The sequence below is a fragment of the Wasmannia auropunctata genome, unplaced genomic scaffold (assembly GCF_000956235.1).
Source record: "Wasmannia auropunctata unplaced genomic scaffold, wasmannia.A_1.0 LD335400.1, whole genome shotgun sequence".
NCBI lineage: Eukaryota > Metazoa > Arthropoda > Insecta > Hymenoptera > Formicidae > Wasmannia > Wasmannia auropunctata.
In genome coordinates, this window is record NW_012027490.1 from 622728 (window position 1) to 644988 (window position 22261).

At 37.6% G+C, this 22261-nt stretch overlaps 3 protein-coding genes and 1 long non-coding RNA gene across 4 annotated transcripts; 2 read left to right on the forward strand and 2 right to left on the reverse strand.

Moving 5' to 3' along the window:
* Positions 1-28: 28 nt before the first annotated feature.
* LOC105457074 (eukaryotic translation initiation factor 3 subunit L) lies at positions 29-2652 on the reverse strand. The gene is made up of 3 exons (XM_011701513.1): positions 2515-2652; positions 925-2385; positions 29-606 (listed from the first exon to the last, which is right to left on the reverse strand). The coding sequence occupies exons 1-3, from the start codon at positions 2533-2535 to the stop codon at positions 472-474; spliced, it is 1617 nt and encodes a 538-aa protein (XP_011699815.1). The 5' UTR covers positions 2536-2652; the 3' UTR covers positions 29-471.
* Positions 2653-2798: 146 nt separating this feature from the next.
* LOC105457075 (developmentally-regulated GTP-binding protein 2) lies at positions 2799-4665 on the forward strand. Its single transcript, XM_011701514.1, has 5 exons — positions 2799-2998; positions 3160-3467; positions 3549-3979; positions 4072-4273; positions 4377-4665. The coding sequence occupies exons 1-5, from the start codon at positions 2935-2937 to the stop codon at positions 4461-4463; spliced, it is 1092 nt and encodes a 363-aa protein (XP_011699816.1). The 5' UTR covers positions 2799-2934; the 3' UTR covers positions 4464-4665.
* Positions 4666-10152: 5487 nt separating this feature from the next.
* On the forward strand, positions 10153-20562 carry LOC105457077 (uncharacterized SDCCAG3 family protein-like). Its single transcript, XM_011701515.1, has 6 exons — positions 10153-10615; positions 11795-12307; positions 17651-17931; positions 18280-18477; positions 18623-18913; positions 19565-20562. Exons 1-6 carry the CDS (start codon positions 10258-10260, stop codon positions 19709-19711), a joined length of 1788 nt encoding a protein of 595 aa, XP_011699817.1. The 5' UTR covers positions 10153-10257; the 3' UTR covers positions 19712-20562.
* On the reverse strand, positions 14275-22221 carry LOC105457076. Its single transcript, XR_975336.1, has 2 exons — positions 21951-22221; positions 14275-14995 (listed from the first exon to the last, which is right to left on the reverse strand). It is a non-coding gene; the product is annotated as an uncharacterized LOC105457076 (long non-coding RNA).
* Positions 22222-22261: the final 40 nt, after the last annotated feature.

Here is a 22261-nt window from a genome sequence, read left to right on the forward strand (position 1 = left end):
CTAAATATTGCTATTTCCTCGACAGTAATTTTTTTCTTTTTTTTGTAATTAAATTTATTATATTCCAGTGATACAAGTATATTAGTGTTTATAAAAAGTTGCATTTAGAATAATTTTTATACTGACAGAAGAAATTTATCGCACGTACATACAATAACCGATTTTTCACAGATTAGTGTCCAATATTTTTACCGCACATTTAGTGCTAAATATTATCCAATTATCCAGTTTTATTTGCCTAATATAAAAAAATCATAAAAACTTTGAATATAATGTGAATGTAGATTTTGGTACATTATTTTTATATTGCAATGATATTGCCAAACACGAATTATATACACTTTGCAATGCGTTGAAAAATATCTACGATAAGTGTTTAATAGAAATAAATATTTATTTTTGAAAATTTTATTCCCTCTTTTTCATACTGTCAAGTATTAATAATGATTGTAATTTATTAATAATATTCAGTTAAATTTTTATATGATGCAATTTGCGATTCAATTCTTCAAACTTTAATATCTTGCGAATGAAGAAGTCTCCATAACGATGTGCTACCTTCGTGTCGGCGATGTGAATCATGTCGTGGTCGATATAGAAATCCAACTAAAAAATAATAACAATTTCTGAAGGTGTGTTTCAATTATATATATATAATTTTATATTTATTTACTATTTCAAAAATTTAAATAGTAATGGCAGAAAATAATTTTAATATAAGTTAAAATTGTGATGTTTCGACTTGTGGCAAAAAAAAAACAAGTATAATATTTCTCCAAAATATAACTTATTTAAAAATATTATTTTTATTAGAGAAAATAAATTGTTGAAAAAAAAAACGCGAAATATATAAATAATGAATTTAAATAAATTGTATAAATTATATTTTTGAAATACAAGTAAAATAACAATGATGATGATTACCTCAGAACCGGATTGGAATTTTCCATCTAATCCCGATGTGCCTTTTGTCCAAACAATATTCTTCATCTTATGCTTGAAGCATAATAAGTGGATCGTCAATGCATTGACTTCCTTGTCGAGATCCCATCCCTCAATATCGGATCTAGTGTTTCCCATAAATGTGGCCAGTTTACTTAGCGGCAACGTCGTGTAGAGTTTCAAATACGAACGAATGGTTGGCAACATCTTCTGTTGCACCACCTCGTCCATGAATACTTGGGTTTGATGCTTGATAGCTTCGCGGACGTAGTCTTCGTTAGGATTATCTGGATTCGGTGGTGTCAGGGATAGAAATTTGGGGCACGCAAATACGAAACAATTCTCGAATTCGGTAAGATCGCCGTACTGCATCTTGTACATTTTCTCGTGGTAATTCTTGTCCCGCAGAGCCTGCTGCAGGCCCTCGTCTATACACTGTGGATGTAGAACCAGGCAGATAGCTAGAAGATGATACATCTGCTCGGTCTGCTTGTTGATCTGATCGTTCTGGTAGCTACGCGTGGCAAACAACTGCTTGGTACGTTGGATGTACAACAGGATACCGGAGAATGTTCTGATCGCATCGGCGTAGCGGCGCATCATCATGTACGCGAAGCCCACGTAGTAAGCCGTCGAAATCTGGCAGCCAGGCACATGGGAATATGCGCTCTTCTTGTAGAGCTCCACATTTTCCAAGACCTTAATGGCCTGATAGTAATCACCCAGCAGAGAGTGCAGTCTCAGAAGACCGACGAGCGAAAAGTAACCGAGCATCTTGTACAAGGAATGCCTGCCAAAGGCACCAGCCACAGAATCCGGATCACCGCCGCTCGCGTATACCTCCAGCTGGCTCTTAATCTTCGACTTGTCGACCAGGTAATGCAGGACGTTCAGCACGCAGAGAACATCCCAGATCTTGTTGTGCGCATTCAGATTCTCGATCTCGTCCGGTGTCTTGTTGGACAGATTGGCGCGGTACTGGGCGAACGACTGGAACTGGTAGACAAACTCGTCGATGAGCTCCCACAACCACTGATCGGGCAATTCCAGCTGCACCGGGGTGTCGGGATGCAGAATATAATTGAAGAGATCGCAATAATTGTAGAAGGAGTTGAGACGCTGCTCCAGCGTGGGGCCCTGCATGCGCGCGTATATGTGACGGTAGTAGAGCTCCTTGTACAGGGTGAGGAATACCGCGTCGTTGTCGACGATATGAGCGATCGTCGAGGCGTCCGGCCACGGCGACTTGTCGAACAGTTGCTCCGAGATCTTGGGGAACGAGTTCTCGTACAGGTTTTGAATCTCGAAGATCATGCCCTCGTTGATGCAGTTGCGCAAGAATATCAGGAAGTTACGCACCACCTCGGGCACTTGCCGGTAGCTCGGCCGATCGTACTGATCGTGCGCGTCTGTCTGCCCGAATTCGTCGTAGTTGTCATACTGCTACGTAAGGGAAAGCGTGCGTAAATTAGATTAGATTGAGCGCGAATACACGCTGGAATTGAGAATAATTTGACATTTCTTCAACGCTCTAAAATTAAAATCAAGCATATGAACGAGTGTGATAGGTACCTCGTTGTAGTCGTCGTACATCCTGCTGGAAAAAGGGTGACCCGAAAGAAACGTAACCTTTCCCCGGCACAGCGCGGCCACGAGTCGGCTTCCTCTCAAGAGCCCCACGAGTTGAGAAAATTCACCACGAGTGGCGTCTCTATAACCTCTCCCGAAGGAACAAAGAATTTGTAATTCAGAATTATTCCAGCAGAGAGAGCTCTTTTTATCCTTTGAGTCAAAGTTGTTATCTATTGCGTTCCCAAACTCAGAAAAGATCCCTAGTTTACGATTATTCTGGTAGAGGGCCTTCTCACTTTCTCGCTTTAGACAGATGTCGGCGCTCGACACTGAATTGTCACCCCGCTGCACGCGTCAGTCGAATGCTGATTCTTCAATAAATGTAATAAATAATTATTGCGAGCGAATTTCAGCATCGCGATGGGGATACTGGAGAAGATCTCGGAAATCGAGAAGGAGATCGCGCGTACGCAGAAGAACAAGGGTGAGCATCGCGAGCTGACGTTGTTGTTGCCTTCCTTAACCTGCTTTCCGCACCATTTTTTCAATATTGCGGTTGTGACACACGACTAAGCGAGAAGGCATAAAAAAAAAGAGAGATTTTTACGTGAGTGAGACAATTGTAGTTGCGAAATTTAATTACAGCCACCGAGTATCATTTGGGCTTGCTGAAAGCGAAACTCGCCAAGTATAGGTCCCAGCTTCTGGAACCGGCGAAAAAGTCGGAGAAGGGCGAAGGTTTCGACGTGCTGAAATCGGGCGACGCCAGAGTTGCATTAATCGGCTTCCCGTCGGTTGGCAAATCGACTCTACTCAGTACTTTGACCGCCACTCAATCGGAGGCTGCGTCTTACGAATTTACCACCCTGACATGTATCCCTGGTGTCATCGAGTACAAAGGTGCCAATATACAATTGCTGGATTTGCCTGGTATAATCGAAGGAGCGGCACAGGTAAACTGATTATACATACTGAAAATAGTTTTTCGGGACATCATTATTTTTATGTCGAATGAGTTTTCTGAATTATCGTAGGGAAAAGGACGAGGGAGGCAGGTCATATCTGTCGCTAGAACGGCAGATTTGGTACTTATGATGTTGGATGCAACCAAGCAAGACGTTCAGCGACAACTGTTGGAAAAAGAGTTGGAATCGGTTGGCATAAGACTTAACAAGAAAAAGCCGAATATATATTTTAAGGTGAAGAAGGGCGGTGGTTTAGCCTTCAACTCGACATGTCCCTTGACAAAAGTAGATGAAAAACTAGTTCAAATGATTCTACATGAATATAAAATCTTCAACGCCGAGGTGCTGTTTCGCGAGGACTACAGCGCTGATGAATTGATCGATGTCATTAACGCGAATCGAGTGTACTTGCCCTGCCTTTATGTATATAACAAAATAGATCAAATATCGATAGAGGAAGTCGATCGAATCGCTAGGCAACCCAATAGTGTCGTAGTTAGGTAAGACATAAAACGTTCAAAATATTTTCACAAACATGAGTCTTTATGTTTTTTTGAATATCTTTTACTAGTCGTAATTTTGTTTCTTACAGTTGTAATATGAAGTTAAATCTCGACTTTCTGCTGGAAATATTATGGGAATACTTGAGTTTGATAAGGGTGTATACAAAAAAACCTGGACAACCACCTGATTTTGATGACGGTTTAATATTGAGAAAAGGGGTGACAGTGGAGCATGTGTGTCATGCGATTCACCGTACTCTCGCTCAACAATTCAAATATGCCCTTGTGTGGGTAAGTTACTAGATATCCATAATGTATATCGATATTCTGTATTGATATAATTAAGAATATTAGTAATCTAGTTTCTGAATACACGTAAATTGTGTTTTTTTAGGGCACAAGTACTAAATATTCGCCTCAGCGAGTAGGACTGCAACATGTGATGCACGATGAGGATGTTATACAAATAATGAAAAAATAAATTCCAACAAAATTCGTAAAGCCATTCGTAAGAAAATGTGAATAGCAATATAGGCCTTACTTAGCCTTTTATGTACAACAAAAGTGCGAACAGACTACACTGACAAATTCAACCGTTTTAGAATGAATGTATTTGAATTAATCTATTTTAAGAAGCTTGTGGTTTGCAGACCTTGTTCCAATAAAATTTGTAAGAAATGTAACTCATGTTAATTACTTATTTAAGTACGAGGGAAATATATGAATTTATTATTTATTACACAGGAATAATTCTTAATATATAATTAGCCTACGGAAATTCAATTGGTGTGCCAATTCGATTTTTTTTCAATCGAGAAATTTGAGCACGTGATTCTCCCCGTTTTGCAATCCTTGCGCGCGAATCAATGAATAATGAATGGCGTTTTCGACGACACCGCGAAGAATGCATGTGTGAATTGTACCGTCACTTCGTTCTTTATTTTATCTTTTCTTTCTCTCTCTCTCTTTCTCTTTTCTCACACTCTTTCACTTGTTTCGCTTCTCCGTTCTCCGCCCCCTCCTCACGGGCGTGCGTATACGAAAATGCGTTCGCCACTCGCGCGAGACACACATCCTGATTACTAATTCACGTAGCCGCGGACTACTTCTCTGCCTCGTTGTGACACCAAATCCCATATTCCAGCCAGAATGGAGAGTCGGCGAGCCCGAGAGCTCGATGATCCACGCGAGCGAGCGATTCGCACCGGATATCGTCGCTGTTCACGCCGCGCGCCCACTACTATCTGGAAAATATCTCTTGGTGGCGGATTCCGTGCTAGATGATTCAGATGCGCTTTCGCCTTGGCAAAAATTTTGATAATTTGCAGAAGAACTTCATACACTTGATATAAATAATAAAGAAAGAATCAGATCTTTTTCAATATTTTTTTTAATTTCGATGATCGCCGATATATATTTTTAGATTTATTATTGATCAGAGAGTCTGTTTTCCTTTCGATCGTCGTCAACAAATAATAGAAGTCTTCCATTGAATTTATTTTCAATTCTCATTCTATTTTTATTGTCAAAATTTTATTCAGAAATAAACGTCTATTTTCAAACAACAAAAAATATCCGAATTTCTTAGAATTTACTTTCAATTCCGATTGTATAAATGTCAAAGTGTAAAATATTTAAATGCGACAATAAAATATAGATAAGAATATTCTTATCGTAATATCTTTTTCACATAATAAATGTAACAATGAAAATGTATTACAATACGATATATGCATCGCGATCGTTTTTTTTTTTTGAGATCGTTTAAATGTCATAAATATAATTTAAAGATGTTTGAAAAGTTAGAACAATTGTAGTGTTAATTACAATAAAATTAAAGAGAATCCTGCAATTGATCTGCTATACAATTGCAACTAATTGATGTGTAATACTATCACGATTAATTTGATTGGGAGTTAATCGAACATCATTATTGTTCGTTTCGTAGATCCATGTCACTCGAATGCAATCGCGCTCTATTATCGTCTGACTTTTATAGGTTTTCATCATTTATCATGATGATAATAAAAATGAGATATCATTCGGTACTAAGAAAGACTATTCGAATCGAATTGAAGAATCAAATGAGAGAGAGAATAAATTTAATAAGTCCTGTATATTTTAATAAAATTCAACTTCTTTTTCTCTAAAAGTCTCATCTTAGATTGGAAATTTTTTTCGGAGTTTTTTTCAATCAGCAGACGTACAAAATATATATATATATATTACGATGAACACACCGAGAATGAGAAAGACCGCCGCGTGTGTATTAGATCTACGAAGATCGTCGGGAGTAGTCTCGAAGCGTGAAATCGTCCGGCGTTCCACAAACGGGAATGTATCGCATAAAAATCCAGCGTCGTCGCTTCGGGCATTAGACAGAGCGGATGCTGGCGGTATATGATCGATCCATCAGTAGCTACTACTATTGCCATCCGCAGGAAGAAGTTGCTCAGTATTTACAGTTAGACGATCGACCGGCCCGATGACGATCGAGCGCGTTGCTTTCGCTCCTCGTTCTTGAGGCGAACGTTTCATTTCTGTGATTCTCGTTTTAGTCTTTAACGCTAGTCAAGACTCTTGATAATACAGCTGAAAGATGTTGATTATTGTCCGAGTAACAAAAAACAACGCTGGATATCAATTGAGCTTCCGCATTCAAGATTTACTTGCCAGATTTAGAAAACGTATTTATGAAAACATGAGAATTTTTGCAGCAAGTATAATGCAATGGAAGATATAAATAAACTATCAGATATTTTATATCAAGCTTAATCCCGTTAGAGTTAAATGCCTAGCTTAACAGTTTTACGATCTTTTCAAGATTTTAAATTATTTTTCTAAAATTTGTATTGGATATTAGAATTATATTTAGGTCATATAAATATGTCCATTAAGACTTCAGCTGCAAACGAAATTGATCAGAGAAGAGAAGAGAATAAGAGTTTGCGAGTCTATACACTCTCGCTCTCTGTGTTCTATATCGCCGGACGGATTCATTAGTTTATATGAAGGTTCTTATTAATTGCAAAATGTCATCTTTACCTGAAATATTAATAAAAATTATATATAAATAAATATAGAGCATAGAAAAGACAGATAACTAGAATAGATAAGTAATTGTAAATCTAGATAAAACCGATTATAAAAATTGTCTTAGCTAGTATTATTATACATATAGTTATGTGTCTATATAATATTTTTTATAGATAATATTATTTTGAAGAGACTGAATTTTAACGTTTTTAACAACCACTCTTTGAGTTAATCGTCCATTTTATTTTCGTGATTTTAGTACTTATAGTGATATAGTACTCAACTTGTATGTCCAGATGATTAACTCGACATTGAACATCTATTCGAATCATAAGAAAGTCATTTTTAATAAATATGTCCGATACACACAAAATACGATTGTCAATTAATCAGTGCAATCATTTTATATCTGTGATCGTTCGCATTAAGCAGCGCCAATCATCCATATGCGAAGCAACTGTTGCTAATTAGCCGCTTCAAGATCGAACGAAACATCCTGGCAATGTCGATCCGGGTGATGCATTATTTATCACGAAAGTAGCACATCAAATAAGCAGCGTCATCAAACGAAGTATTAAAACATTTCGCCAGAAGGAGCGAGAGTGACAATGATCTTTTAATGCGCGCTTGATTTATCAGATCTGTTTTACGATAGAGTATTTAATGCTCTTTCTCGCAATATGTTATTGCAATCACGCAATTAGTTATCGCAGATTTTCACTTTGAATAATGCCCACGCAGACGGGCATTAATCTTGAAAATCAGAAAATTTAACAGTTTTAATAAACCTCAGTGTTTTAACGAATTCTTAAAAATCCTATAAATTTCTTGAAATATTAAAATTTTTTATATAGAAGTATCCCTTTTTTTTATTGCTAAGATAAATATATAGGTAGTGAAGCTTTAATGCAAGACTTTAGTGTAATATATCAGACAGACATAATTGAATTTTTTATACGAAAATAATTAGAAATCATAAATATATAGAATAAAACGCGACTCTTATAATGAGGAAAATAAATATGATCATGTAAGAAATAGGATATCAAGTATTAGATGTAAGAATGTATTATGGAAAGTGGGCGTTGGTACACATGCTAACAATAAGAGAAAATTTAAATAAGTACTTTGCTGTATTTCCCGTCTTCCCTCTCTTCTCTTTCTCTCTCTTCGTTTGTGGATAAATCGCGGAAACTGTGAGATTCCTAGTGATCTTTATAGGTGTAAAATACTCATGTCTACAATGCGCTCACGCACGTTTCAGAAAGGGAGAAAACGCTCGGGCCACGTGGAGAACAGAAGGTAGGTAGGTAGGTAGGTAGGTAGGTATAGTGCGAATGAACGCAGGAAGAGCATGACGACGACCAGAAGGAGGACGACGAAGGAGTATGAAAGGAGGTGGAGGTGCGGGTCGGTATAAAAGGGTCGCATCGCGACCGCCTCGTCTGTTTTAACACTCTCACCGGGCCGCTCGGTGGATCGATCGGTGGAAGAACCGGGACGTATACGCGTGTCATCGTCGATCGTCTACCTCAAGAAAAGACGTAGAAAAGGAGAGTAGAAAAAAAAGAGAGAGGAAGAAAGAAATAGAGGTGAGTTCCCAAGGAATACCAGGATATATACAGCATAAAGTGGAGAACAAAGTGCCTGCCACCTCCTGTTAGGAGGCGTCGAACTGAATCGGAACTGAGAACGATTTCCGGTAACCGGACCTACAAACGACCTTGACCGACTGCACGTTGGTGCCTATTCCCTTCCTCGTTCCTCCGCCGCCCGATCGAGTTAATCGAAGGCAAGATTTCCCTGAGAGCTGAGTGATACTGTGTGCGACGCTAATACAGTGAGGTAGTCTTCGTGTGACGTATTCGCGTCCGGAGGATTCGTTGTGAACTTGGTTTCTCATCCGGTTGAATCTCCTTCTGACTCGTCGCAGAGTTACTTCCGGGTACCGACGCTGCAGTTGCTATCGAATCGCGGAGCTAATGTGAGGCAACTTGTTCCACATTTTTACCTTTTTTTAGCAAAAGGTAACAAAAAATCATTCAATTACTTTTTTTAAACCGAAAACGACAAAAATATTGTTTATATATTCTTGTCGATAAGAGTTCATAGAAAAAAAATTTAAGAACTATTAATCGTGTGTTTATGATCAATTCTCTTATTAATTTTCTATTCATTTATTTTTTAAATGTTAAAAAAGCAAAACTTTACTCAACTTCAAATTCGATCATCCCCTTACGTGACAAATATTTTTAAAAAATTCCATTTTTATTAATATCATATCTTTCAATTTTTGGAAAAAGATCATTCACGAATCGTGATAAAATAAGTTCTCTATGTCAATTTTTTATAAACTAAATTAATTATATAGGTTGGCAAGGAATTTATTTCTGCATTGTTCGTAACTTTTTTGTATTCTTTGTCGATGCGCATCATAGCATTACACATTATTCATTTACATTTACATTATTCCAATCTCTCCCTTATCTTCCCTACAGATTCGACTGTGAAATGACTAGAAAGAAGCACGAAGATGTAATCGACTACCGTTGTTATTCTATCCGTAACGCTATTCCCTTCCAATCGAGACATCCGGTTTATTGCAATGCGGCTCATAAATCTCTTCCCGCGACGTTTTGCGTGCTCGTGCTTTGAAAGTTGAAAGAATACGCACGGGAATGCCACGAGATACTATGGGAACTGTCTGCCTCGCGACCGCACGATTGATCGTCGGTCATGACACGGAGAGTGTCTCTTCTGCAGGCGGAAAAAGGCGCGATTCCTTACGGTTAACTTGTATATAGCCCGGGTTACCGTATCGCGCCACGAATAACGTTCTAACAAGTCGCACGTGTCGTTCATAACGGGTAACATGAGCGAATTATCATCGTCGATGTCCTGCTGTCATTTTATCGGTGATCTCTTGTAATCCCCGGCTAATAGGATGTCCCAGATCAATAGTATTTCTTGCATTTATTTAATAAATATAGATAAAAGGATTACTACAAGTGGAATTTATTATAGGATCTAATCAATTCCACCTGGTTTTGCCATTTCTAAAAAAATATTATTACCTGATATTTAAGAGCTAAGCTGGGGAGAAGTGATTTTTTGCAAACAAAAATGTGATTCTAAACGATAAACTTCACTTGCGTGAAGGGTACATTGCGCAATTATTATTTCAATTCTAAACGTTGAATAAGATAATTAGATTTATACACAATACCCGTTCGCAAAAAATGACAAGTAATTCTACTTCCTATGTCTATACGTCTATTTGCTTTTGCAGAGCCATGCGACTAGTGGCAGTGCTGATGTTGCTGTGCTGTCTGGCGATAGGGGCACTCGCCTCGCCGGTGCCCAAGATCGCTGACAGCAAGGTGTCGACTCAGAATGTTGTTGCGACCGGGAGGCAAGCGTCCGCGGCGCCAGCCGCCACCGACGATGATGACGACGACGACGATGACGACGACGTTGATTTAGATATCACTGACGACGACGACGACGACGACGACGACGATGACGATGATGACGACGACGACGACGACGACGATGAAGGCGATTATTTGGAGCGTTTCATCGAAGATATACTTGGAGGTGAGGAATCGACAGCATTTAATTGTTCTCCAACATTGCGTACATCATTGCGCGCGATTCCTTACGATATTTGTCTAATCAAAGAATCTTAACAAAGAAAGCAAAGAGAACGCGCTCTCGAATAAGAAAGATGGATATTGATAGCTTAAACAATTAAAGATAAGAAAACACGAAACGAATTAAATTCAAAATGAGAAATTAAAGATTCAGATAAAGATATAGATAGACTCTTAATTCGGCGGTATTTCTTAATTAATTAATGTGTACATTAACAAGCGTACCGTTATATAAACTTGATATTCCAATAGCAAATAAATTACTAAAACTCTTATATACATAAAAAAAAACGGAAGGATAACAGAAACTTGATACTGAATAAACATTTGCTAAATTTTTCCTAAATACAAAATCATCTTCTTGTCAATAATGCATTTTATGAATGGCTTAATTTGATTCTCTTGTATTGAATGATGAGTCACATATAAACTTGTCTCTGTCTGAGAGTATTGAATAATAAATCGATTCTATTCTTTCTTCGATTCACGCGTAAGTACATGACGATGCATCAGTTTCTTTTCCGTCGAATCTCAGACAATAGGAAATCTTGCAAACTGACACACACCGTTATGTAAACGCGAAGCTTCGTATTGCCTGAGAATCTCTCTTTCTCACTCACATATGCTTGAGCGTTATAACGGTAGAGGGTACTTTGACTCGTCCAAATTAACATAAATCGACAGCGATCTCGGTTCGGAAAAAAATTTCTACGCGCTACTTCTTCGCATTGACCTGAATACCAAAAGATAATCCGAGTTCTCTCGATCCCCTCGGCCGTCTCTTATGCAGAGTGCGTTAAAATCACGAATGCGTGAACTTATAAGAGATAATAATAAAGTTGATACCCGTGCACACTTTGTAGTATAGTTTTGCAATGTTTTAATGACGTTGTACAGTTTCTTTCTACATTTACATCGTATTTTTTGTAATAGCTTGAGTGAGTTTTTTTTATATTAAAGCTATTCATGATAGATAAATAAATTAATTGTAATTTTCTAATGTTCAAGTAGAGTTTTGCTTTCGTTCATTACTTCATCATTCATTTCGCCCGATCTAATAATATAACACCGCTAATAAAATATATTGGCCACATATGTATAACGTACCTTTATCAATTTGCAGGAGAGGACGACGATGATGATGACGAGGACGAAGCCGCTTCACCGGCACCCGTCGCATCCGCCGTAACGCCTCCACCCACCCCCGTCAATTCGCCGCAGGTGCCGCTCGCCGTGGCGGCTGATCTGAATCAGGCTGGCGAGGAAGCTGCGGAGGATGCCGCGTCGAGTGAGACGGCCGAGGACGATACCGGCAGTTACGAGGATGAGGAGGCGAGCGACACCGAGGGTCAGGCATCCAGCATTCACGAGTCGACGCTCGAAGGTGCCGAGTCCGTCTCGAATCCGGTATCAGTCCAGGCCGTTGGGGTTTCGCCCGGCGGCGTCGCGGCGGCTGCTCCGGCCAGCGACGAGGACGACGACGATGACGATGACGACGACGACGATGATGTAGATCTAGACATCACGGACGATGACGACGACGATGATGATGACGACGATGACGACGACGACGACGACGACGATGACGACGACGAAGTGGATGATATCGCCGACATCGCCGACGCTAGGCACGCACGTGAGTTCAAGGGCAAGAAGGCCAAGAAACATAGCGTCAAGCACACTCGCAAGTCGCGCAAGTCGATCGCACGGTCGGTTTCTTCCTCTTCTTCATCCTCTTCTTCTTCTTCTTCTTCTTCTTCTTCTTCCGCCACCGCATCGAAGAGTGTTTAGGTCGAATTGCCGAAAAAGCCCGGTGACAAGTGCAACGTGATCCTTTGACCTCGCGCGTTCTCTTTGCTGTTGAGTCGTTTGACTCTTGGCACGGAAATTTCTTGGAAGTTTCGTGGACATCGATTCGTTGCACATCGATGACTGTCTGTCGATTCCATCGAGCGTTTTGAATATCGGTCTCATGAGATCGATTATTAAAGCGACCTTGTGTGCCCGATCGCGATGCTCGCTCGTGGAACGGAATTCATTTTATTTATTTTATTTATTTCGTTTCATTTTCACATCCCCTTGAAGGGCGTGTTTAGTTAATTTTATGCCTCTTGAATGTAAGAACTGTGCCTTTGTGGGATTTTACGAAAAAACTTGTGGATGAAACGAAACTCACAAATCTACGAAAACGCAAGAAGAGTACTATGCTGTACTAATTGATCTTGCCGTTCTCATATCATTTCTTACAATTAAAAAATTTTTATTATCTCTTTATATTTTACGTATAGCAATGAATTATATGTATAACTAAAATACATATAACTCAATATATATATATATATAAATTTTATTAATATTATTTTTAATTTTTTTAAGTAAATGCAAACTGAACATTGAAAAAATTATCATTTAGAATTTTAATAAACTTTTTAGTATCGACATAATTTTATTAGTCACACGATATTTATATATATAATTTATGTATATAGTTTTTCTTTAATTTTTCGATAATTTATGTAATTCTTTCTTTTAACATAAATTCATAACATTCTTAGTTTTGTGATGACATGAAGAACGAGAAGAGGAACTATGAATTTGTTACACTACATCCACGTGATAGTTTCTTGATCGGGCGATCGGATTGAGAAATTTTTTCTCGACAAGTTATTCAATGATGATAGAAAATCCACACTCTAAGTTTTCATGCGAGCAGAATCAAATTTTCTGCTACTTTAGTTTTGTGCGCTAAATGATAATTTCACTCTAAATTTTTTTCAAGTATTAGTTATTTATTATATTTATTAACGACAATATCTCTATATTTAAAGTCCCATCGCATGTCGCATCGCACCACAGACTGACACGTCCGGTCTCTTTGTAATCCTTTGGTTTCTCTCTAATCTTTTAAATATTTTTTAGATATTTTGTCTAAGACACGTGCTAATTTTTTAGGCTTTTTTTAGGTTTTTTCAGAAACTTTTTAGAAAGTGTCTTTTAGTATCTATTTTGGATCCTTGTTGCATGGAGTAGCATTGAAATGCTTTGGCTTGGTGACCTCACGTCACGTATTTTTCTCCTTTTTCCAATATTCGTTATCCATCTGCTGTCAATAAAATAAGTAATAAACAAGAGAAAAAGAGAGAGAAAGAGAGATAGAAAGGAGGAGAACGGAAGGGGAATGCGCGTGCATGAGAGAGAAAGAGAGACCGAGATCTAGAGATATCATAGTCTCGTCTACAGGATCAAGAGACATCGAAATCGCCCACATTAGAAAACAGAACGAGAAACTAATTTCGTCCTGTTTCTGTTCTGTCGAATTAGCAATAAGATGTTGAATCTGGCAGATGACTAATTAAGCCTCCCAACATATTTCAGTGTAAATACATATATTTAATCGTAAAAAAATTTATTTCGAAAGAAAATTTATTTCATTTTACATCACATAGATTTATATTTTACATCGCGTTTCTATTAAAGTCGCTTATCAGCTGCCAGATTAAACACGGTCGATGACGGTGTCGATTGCTCCGCGCGAATCGAGAGATATGTCTGTTTACGATGTTTCTCTACTCTAGACCAAGACTTGTACAGAGACATTGTCCGTTCTGGATTGCAAAATACAAATAATTTATTATTTTTACAAAGTTATGTGTACCGCCTATTTATTTCATTCACCATTGTCCAGTCGCATATTGAATCAGTCGTACGTGTTTGTGTCCAGATACACTCGCGATACGCGTGATCCAGGAGGATGAATTCTCTCTGTTTTCCTTCCTTCAACAAATCTCAAATCGCGAATCTCTTTCGCTCGAGACTGGAGATTAGGATAATTTCAATTTGGATCGACTTTCGATGCCGCGGATGTGGGAAAAAGCGTTTCCGACCGTTGAGGATCAACGGAAGAGTTGCTTTCGCGCATCCGTGACTTCGGAAATTCGTATCTTCTCGATGAAATTATCGATCTCGATCTTCGGCTGAGGGCGTGTGTTCTCCGTCTTCTTGTGACGTGACGTGCAGTAACCCGCCTGGCTATTTGAATGCATTACAGCGATAGATAGCGGCATTTCTCTTTTCCTGATATCTTGTATCAATTCAACCCTACTTGCTTTTTTTTTCTTATCACTCGTTTGTTATGAAACCGTAGCCTGCTGTCGCTTCAATTATCTGTTTCTTAGTTTTATCTATCTGCCAGTAGATAATCGCGTGTTTGGTGGACGGTTTGTTTTGGACGATCGACTGCAACAACGTGTACCTGGACAGTAGCACGACATTTTTCCATTTCTCCTCCCTTCCATGTTCCTTAACGTACGTCCCTCCCGTACCCCTAAGTAGATAGTAAAATTAGTAGTTAGTAACTAACTAGTAGTTGATAAGAAGAGTAGCTGATAACCAAGCAAAAAAGAAAGATTTGATCCAGCGGCACATTCTGCAATCCTCTCTTTTTTTTTATTAGAACGCTCTAGATGTTTCTTTTGTTATTTATAGTTTCCTCTATTCTTAGATTCTATCTTAAATAATTCGCTTTTATATGATTTGTCCTACATATATATTGGCTGTATTTTTAGTAGCTCTCTACTTAGATTTTTCTGTCTTTCGCTGGTTCGTATTTACAATAGATGACACCGTGCGCTTATAGTGGGATTGCGATTTGAACATTTATAGATATTTAAATATTTCTGAACATTTGCATTGCATATACGAGCATTATCGTTAACTACAGATATCATTTCGGTATATTCAGTCTTCGATTCATTTAATAAATCGATACTTAAAACTTAAAGAGAAGGTAGCAGGAACAAAATCGCCGAAGGTTCGATCGAACAAATCGCCATCAGTTTATGAACGGAGATTCTTAATTAACCGTCACGCGCCACATCCAATTAACTTTCTACATGAGTGCCGGGTTAAATCCAACAAAGGTGTGACCGCGTTGAAATTTTTTCCCGGCTTTCACCGGGAGTAGCCGGTCGAAAAAGAAACGAGGCCACCGACCCGGAGAACGCGCAAGCGATGTACCGGAAGAGCCTCCTCCGACTGCGACCCTGACCCACAGCCAAAGTTACGAAGCTGATGTCCTTCGGTATCTGTCACGAGACACGCCTAAACCGTGATTTAATATACGATCGCTCTTAATCTTTCCGTGTGTCTTTGTGCATGTGTATGTGGATCCGACTGACCTGTTTCGTTCCTCGAAGGTGAGAAGACGAAAATTTTTATGTCTTACACTAAATTAATGACGTACTGTTTCTTCCTAGAATATTTGATTGCAATAGATGAAATATCATATTATCGTTTGAATATTATAAACATGTAAGATAAAATAGGCTCTTGATATCTTTTACTTTAAATAATTACTATAGCAAACTATATTGCTTGAATATATCAATATTTAACATTAAATTAATTATTAAAAAAAAAAGCAAGCAAATAAGTGAAAATAAATATGAAATGAATCGGAAAATAAAATCTAAAAATAAGAACCAGATAAAGATCAAGATCGTAATTATGAGACATGTAAGAAATACATTTACTTTTATTCAATAGATACATAACAAGATGATGAATATATTGAGTAATCAATCACATTTTTGAAAATGTTATGTAAATTCTTTTAATTTAAAGAGTTTATTCCAAAGGACTTCGAATAAAAAGCATTGTCGTCTCACATAACATGTTCGTTATTTGGTTTTGCTAAAATCTTTTAAGTTTAACGAGCATTTATAGTCTATAAAGATAAATGTGCATATGCCAAATCTTTTATCGTATCATTTTTGTTTTAAAATCATAAAATGCCTTTTGAAGAAGAACCATTACGGGTCAGTCGCGTCGTGTAAAGAATTCAGCTCTAGAATACAGAGAAAAGATTCTCGAGCCAAAGATTTCTCGGGAATACAGAGGGGCTATTATTGTGCATGCGTTATCGAGAGGCTCTGATCGAACCTCGACCGAGACCTCGGCATTCAACGCCTCCGTTTGTGCCAGAAGTAGACGACCTTGATATTGTCCGTGGCATGAGATTTTCATCGCGGCGTGGCACGGCGTCATGACGTCCGAAAGAAAGTCGTGCTTACGTGCTGCGGGAGGTGCAACGACCGGGGGAGAGTTTTTAGGTAGGCAGCAGTTGGATGGACCTGCGCGGCTAGATGGGTCTGTAGGTGAGTTATGTAGCAAGGAAGGAGGTCATGGCCTAGATCGGGGACCAGTTTGGCCGCGCCGAAGGATTCCGATATACCGTTAACATTGTCGTCGCTTTAAGTAGGCTCCTCCTCGATCAACAACTGCTGACTTCCTTCCAAGGTAATCAGCGGGGAGAGGAATGCGTTTCCCTTCATTAAAACCCAGAGACGGTACGTCAAGCTACGGAAGGCAGCACGTCGGGCGCAGTCCCACCCTGGTCGATGACCCGGACGAGACGAAATGATCTCACGAAAAGTGATTTCAAGGACGCATTCGGGACGCATTCCCAAAAACCGCTCTCTCCTGCTCACGGGTTTACCTAGAAATTTTTATAGAATTCCCGCGACCCCTCGATTGATAACGGGCGATTTTGGTATCTCTGAAGATTCGCCACTTGTAAACTGATGGCTTTCGGAAAAGAGGTTGCCAAGCAATAATGCTTGGGCTGGTAGCGGTGACGATAACACAAAATTACAGAATATATTATATTAATATAATACATTCACAATATAGAATAGCAACATCTGTTTTAATTATACAATATATAAAATTTATACAAATTCATGATTAATCGTCCGTGTTGATCACCGCTATCAATAGAAATTAGTCAAAGACTTGCAGGATTTAAAATAATTAATCATTTTAAGTAAAAGGATTAATATATTTTATAGGTAGTGTTGCGACATTTGAATAATCTCAGAATGCAAATACCGTTCTAATGTTAAAGATAACGTGTGGACTTTCGCGAGAAATATCCGGGAAAGTAGAAACTATATGACTGATGCAATTTCTATCGGTTTAGGTGGCATGGACTCCGAATCGAGTGGTCACGTGCCAGCGATTTATGTGGCAAAATACAATCGTTTCGTCGACAATATTCTCGGCAAGATCAACAATATTCTGCGTGCCAATTACGAGCCGGTGACTGTAAAACTGACGAATTCAAATTCAAACTCCAAGACGAGCAAGAATAAAAACAAGTCTAAAAGGAAGGGCACCAAGAATGGCACCAAGAAGAGCGCCTCAAGGCCGATTGATACGTCCGCTGTCACTGAAAGGAGTGACAATGAAAATGACGTCGAGGTACGATTCGCAATCATTTTCAAAAGTAATTAATACTCTCGCAAAACACCAAATTTAAATATTGACTTTTAATGACAATATTGAGAGAAAGAGATACTAACATTTTTTTAAAATAGAAAACGTCTCACCAATTAAATTTTTGAAGACTAATTAAATAACGAAACTTTGTTCAGAAACATTAAAAAATTGGAATAGATGGTAGAATTTTGATATGCTGTTAAAAATAAAAATTTTGAGTTTAAAAATTATAGAAAACTGTCATATATGTCGATAAATTTATTTGTAAGTACGAATATTCTATATGTACCTTCAATAAATATGTTCAGTATGTATGTACGATGTTTGCAGAAAGCCACGCAGACCATTGAATCTGTCGTAACGCAAATAAGCGAGACAAAAAAAGAACCGATTTCACTGGAATCTCCCACAGAAACCAGCGTGAGATCTAGCCACAGACGTACGTCCAACAAGAACAACAAGAACTCTAACAAGAACCGCAAACGAACGAAGAACAAGACGAAGAATCAAAGCAATAACAAGAACAAGGTAATTAAAAATTGATAAATATTCGTAAACGTCACATTTTTTCTGTTACGTATATAAATCTGTATCCGAATCTATATAGATATTTGAAAATAATGAAAATTGTTCGACGTGAGTATTCAATGAATTTTCTTATGATTTTTTTTAGACCAAGTCTAAGAGCAGACCAAAAGCAAAAGCCACTCTGTACGGATTGGCGTCCCTGCAGAGGACAGGCGACGTATCGGTCAACATGATGAGCGATCACACGACAATAAAGACCAAGTTCAGCCTGGGACCGCTGGTGCTAAAGGTCGAGAAGGAGTTCGGCAGGGCCGCGAAGAAGGAGTTGAGAAGTGCGACCGCCACTACGGCCGAGATGTCTGGCAAGCTGAGCCTGCGTGTGTTACACGGCGGTGCAGCGACACTGCATTCTATTCGGGTTTTGCAACCTAAACAGGTACGTCGACAGAGGGGAAAAACAGTTATAGCAACGCGTGAATACCACGGAACTGGAATGTCAAGTCAATAAGCAGATGGTTTTGTGTGTATGTTTGACTGTACGAGCTGGATTCCTAAAAACCTTCTTCTTGATATTTCTTGATTTTACTGATTTTACTAATAAAGAATTGACATTCCAAGTTATACAATTAAATAATACATTTTTCACGCAATTATTTATTACAAATTTAAAGAAATTTTTAGAATATTATTTAACGACAAATCTGGAATATTTTATATGGATTGTAAACGTTTCAAATGATAAACTCATCGCAAGAAAATAAAAATGTACGTATATTTTAAATTATAGAGAAGTATTTTTTAGAAATCTCATTTTTTTTTCTAAATTGTATGTAATTTGTACATATTATCAATTTTGTGCCACAGTCAGCGTGTCCAATAAAATCAAAATGTTTATTATTTGATTTAAAAGTGTCGATTCGTTTTAACTCGATGTAAAATCTTTATCTCAGACTTGAAACGAAAGTCGACGTGACATATCACGAAACAGTTAAGAACAGCTACAAACAGCAGCTACTCTGTTTGCTTAACACTTGTTTGTATTCACGTATTAAATCGTATGTTTTTTTCCTTTTTTTTTTTAAATCAGGTTCGAGTGGAAAGCCAGGACGACCACGACAGAACGCGGGAGTTTGTGTGGAAGAGATCGTCGCATATCGCGCATTTGGTGTCGCAGAAACTTTCCTCGGCCACCAGGTCAATGCTTCGACCGCCGCCTGTCTCACCTGCAGCTTAAACGACATACTCCTGCCGCTCCTTAGTCCAACTGAAACCGTCAGTAATCACTGATCGAAGTGAGAAGCGATCCATGAGGAATCCTCTATCAAGGATCCAATGCAACGCGCATATCGTTTGACGGGTTTATACATCTATCATCGAGTCGCGCGCGAAAGCTGCGCGATAACTTCGGCGGATTAATCGTAATTGGATTCTTATTAATAAATCGATTTTTTTTACTCGCGAGAGAAAGTAACATTTGAAAACGCATACACGGTGTCCCACTTATACTGCGTTATTTTTTTTTAATGACAGATCGCTCGATCAATTCGGAATCAATTTTTCCTCGAGAGAAATGTCGAGGCATCAATAATTCCTCAATTAACAATTAAAAATTAAGTTTCTGGCGAAGTTTCTGGCGAACTGATAATGAGCTGCAGCAAAAAAATCTGACCAAAAAATGACAAAATTACATTCGATTAATATATTTTAATTAATTCCACGTGGCTTTAGGTCTGTAGGTGCTAAAGATAAAAATTACAATCAATGCTAATTTCTCTCAAATATTTTCGCTAAGGAAAAATTGATTCTCGAAAGATTTTGAAATGCGGCAGAAGAGGGACATCTTACATACGAGTTTCACGTTGGACGAATTTCAATCGTACTTTATTTATTGTTTATTTATTTATTTATTTGTCATATAGTTTGTAATTCGTCTTCAGAAAGTCTGATATATGTATTCTAGGAATGCGGTTAAATGTCGAAACACGTAGATTGCAAGCCATTATTTGAAATAGGACGTTCTGTTTAGATAATTGTAAACAGAAATCTATTGCCAGAATATTAGAATATAAAATGTATACACGACAAGTGATGTATTTATTCTTATATTCCTTTTTATGTTAAGTCCCTACTTTACAAATGAAAAAAAGATTTCGTAATTTCGTTGTATTTTATATTAATTTTATGATAATATATATTAATATTAATATATATTACGTTGCTGATTTAATGACACACATCGATAGCGTTTAATTTAAAGATTATTTAATTTTTATCGTGACTTAATATATATACATATATACATATATATGTATATGTATATATTAATGTTAATATTGATTACGCAAATTTACGTGAAAAATTTAAAATACCTTGCATTTCAAAATACAAAGACAGTCGGTAAATTTACAATTATATAAACGTACATAAAATAAACACTCTGTATATATGCGTTTCAGATAAGATATGCACTTTGTATATACAAGTCATGGTAAAAGTTAAATAATCTTTAAATTAAGTGCGTTTATCGATGTGTCAATACATTAAATCAGCAACGTAACGATATAGGTACAATATTACATCGACGGATTTCTCAACTTTCATTATAAGGGAAATTTCACCGCAGTTGCAGTCCTCGCTGTAATGAGGTTACGCCGTTATTAACGTATAAATATTGCAATACGAAAAACGTGTTTTATACTTTTTTTACTTTATCGCGATGGCACATAAAATTTTTTTCATGGCATCTACGGCTTTATTATTTGAATGCTAAAATAGACACGTTTTATTCTTTAAATAATCACAGTCTCCAATTCTTTTTTTTTAATAATATATGCTATATAAATTATATATACCCATTTACTTTTACAGTATATATAGTGTACATATATATATATATATGTATATATAATATATATATACACTATATGTAAAAATAAAGAATAAAGTATCTCTACACCGATAAGATTCCCTTCTGCTAAGTTAGCGCGGCAGCATCTCGTCGCTGCCAGAAATAAACACAAATTTGCATACAAATGTTTTCCTCGGAATGCATTACGGCGATATGCTCCGTTGCAGCACGATTCCCAGCCGATTGCACGTGTAATTTACCTATGGTTTCGCTATAGTCTAATGTGGCCTTGTTCATTACATAATTATAATAGTTTGTCGTCAAGAATATATTTCCGTCAATTGTATTCTTCGAATATATCAGCGAAAAATTATCTCGCGATAACATCGACAGATAATAGAGCGACCGCTTAAAATGACTATTTCTAGTAATAAATACTATTGTTGCAGATATCATAAAACTTTATCAGACATTGCAACACTCTCTTTTATCAATTTTTCAAGAACTTGTGTGATTTAAAGAAAAAGAATTTTTTACTTAAAGGGTGTATATAAAATTTAGCTTTCGCTATTCTGGTATATCAATTATCAAACATATTATAGATAGATTTTGTTCTTGTACTTACGTTAGGTTGTACTTTCATTTTGATTAAGTGTTTATATTGTCGTATAAGTACTCATAACAACGTCCATAAGTGATTGTGCATAATGTGTAAATGTATACGAATATCCTGAGATCCCAAAAAGTCCAAACAACTTGGTGCGGTCCGATCAGTCATCCAGCATCCCACCACATCCTCGATGGCTCGATCTCACTATTCCCACTATGTATCTCTCTGAGCGAAGGAAAAAACGAAAAGAAAGATCAGGCTAGAAAAGATCAAGTGGCACCCTCTTTCACTCGAATTAGGCATTTTGTCCGGGAACGCGATCGACG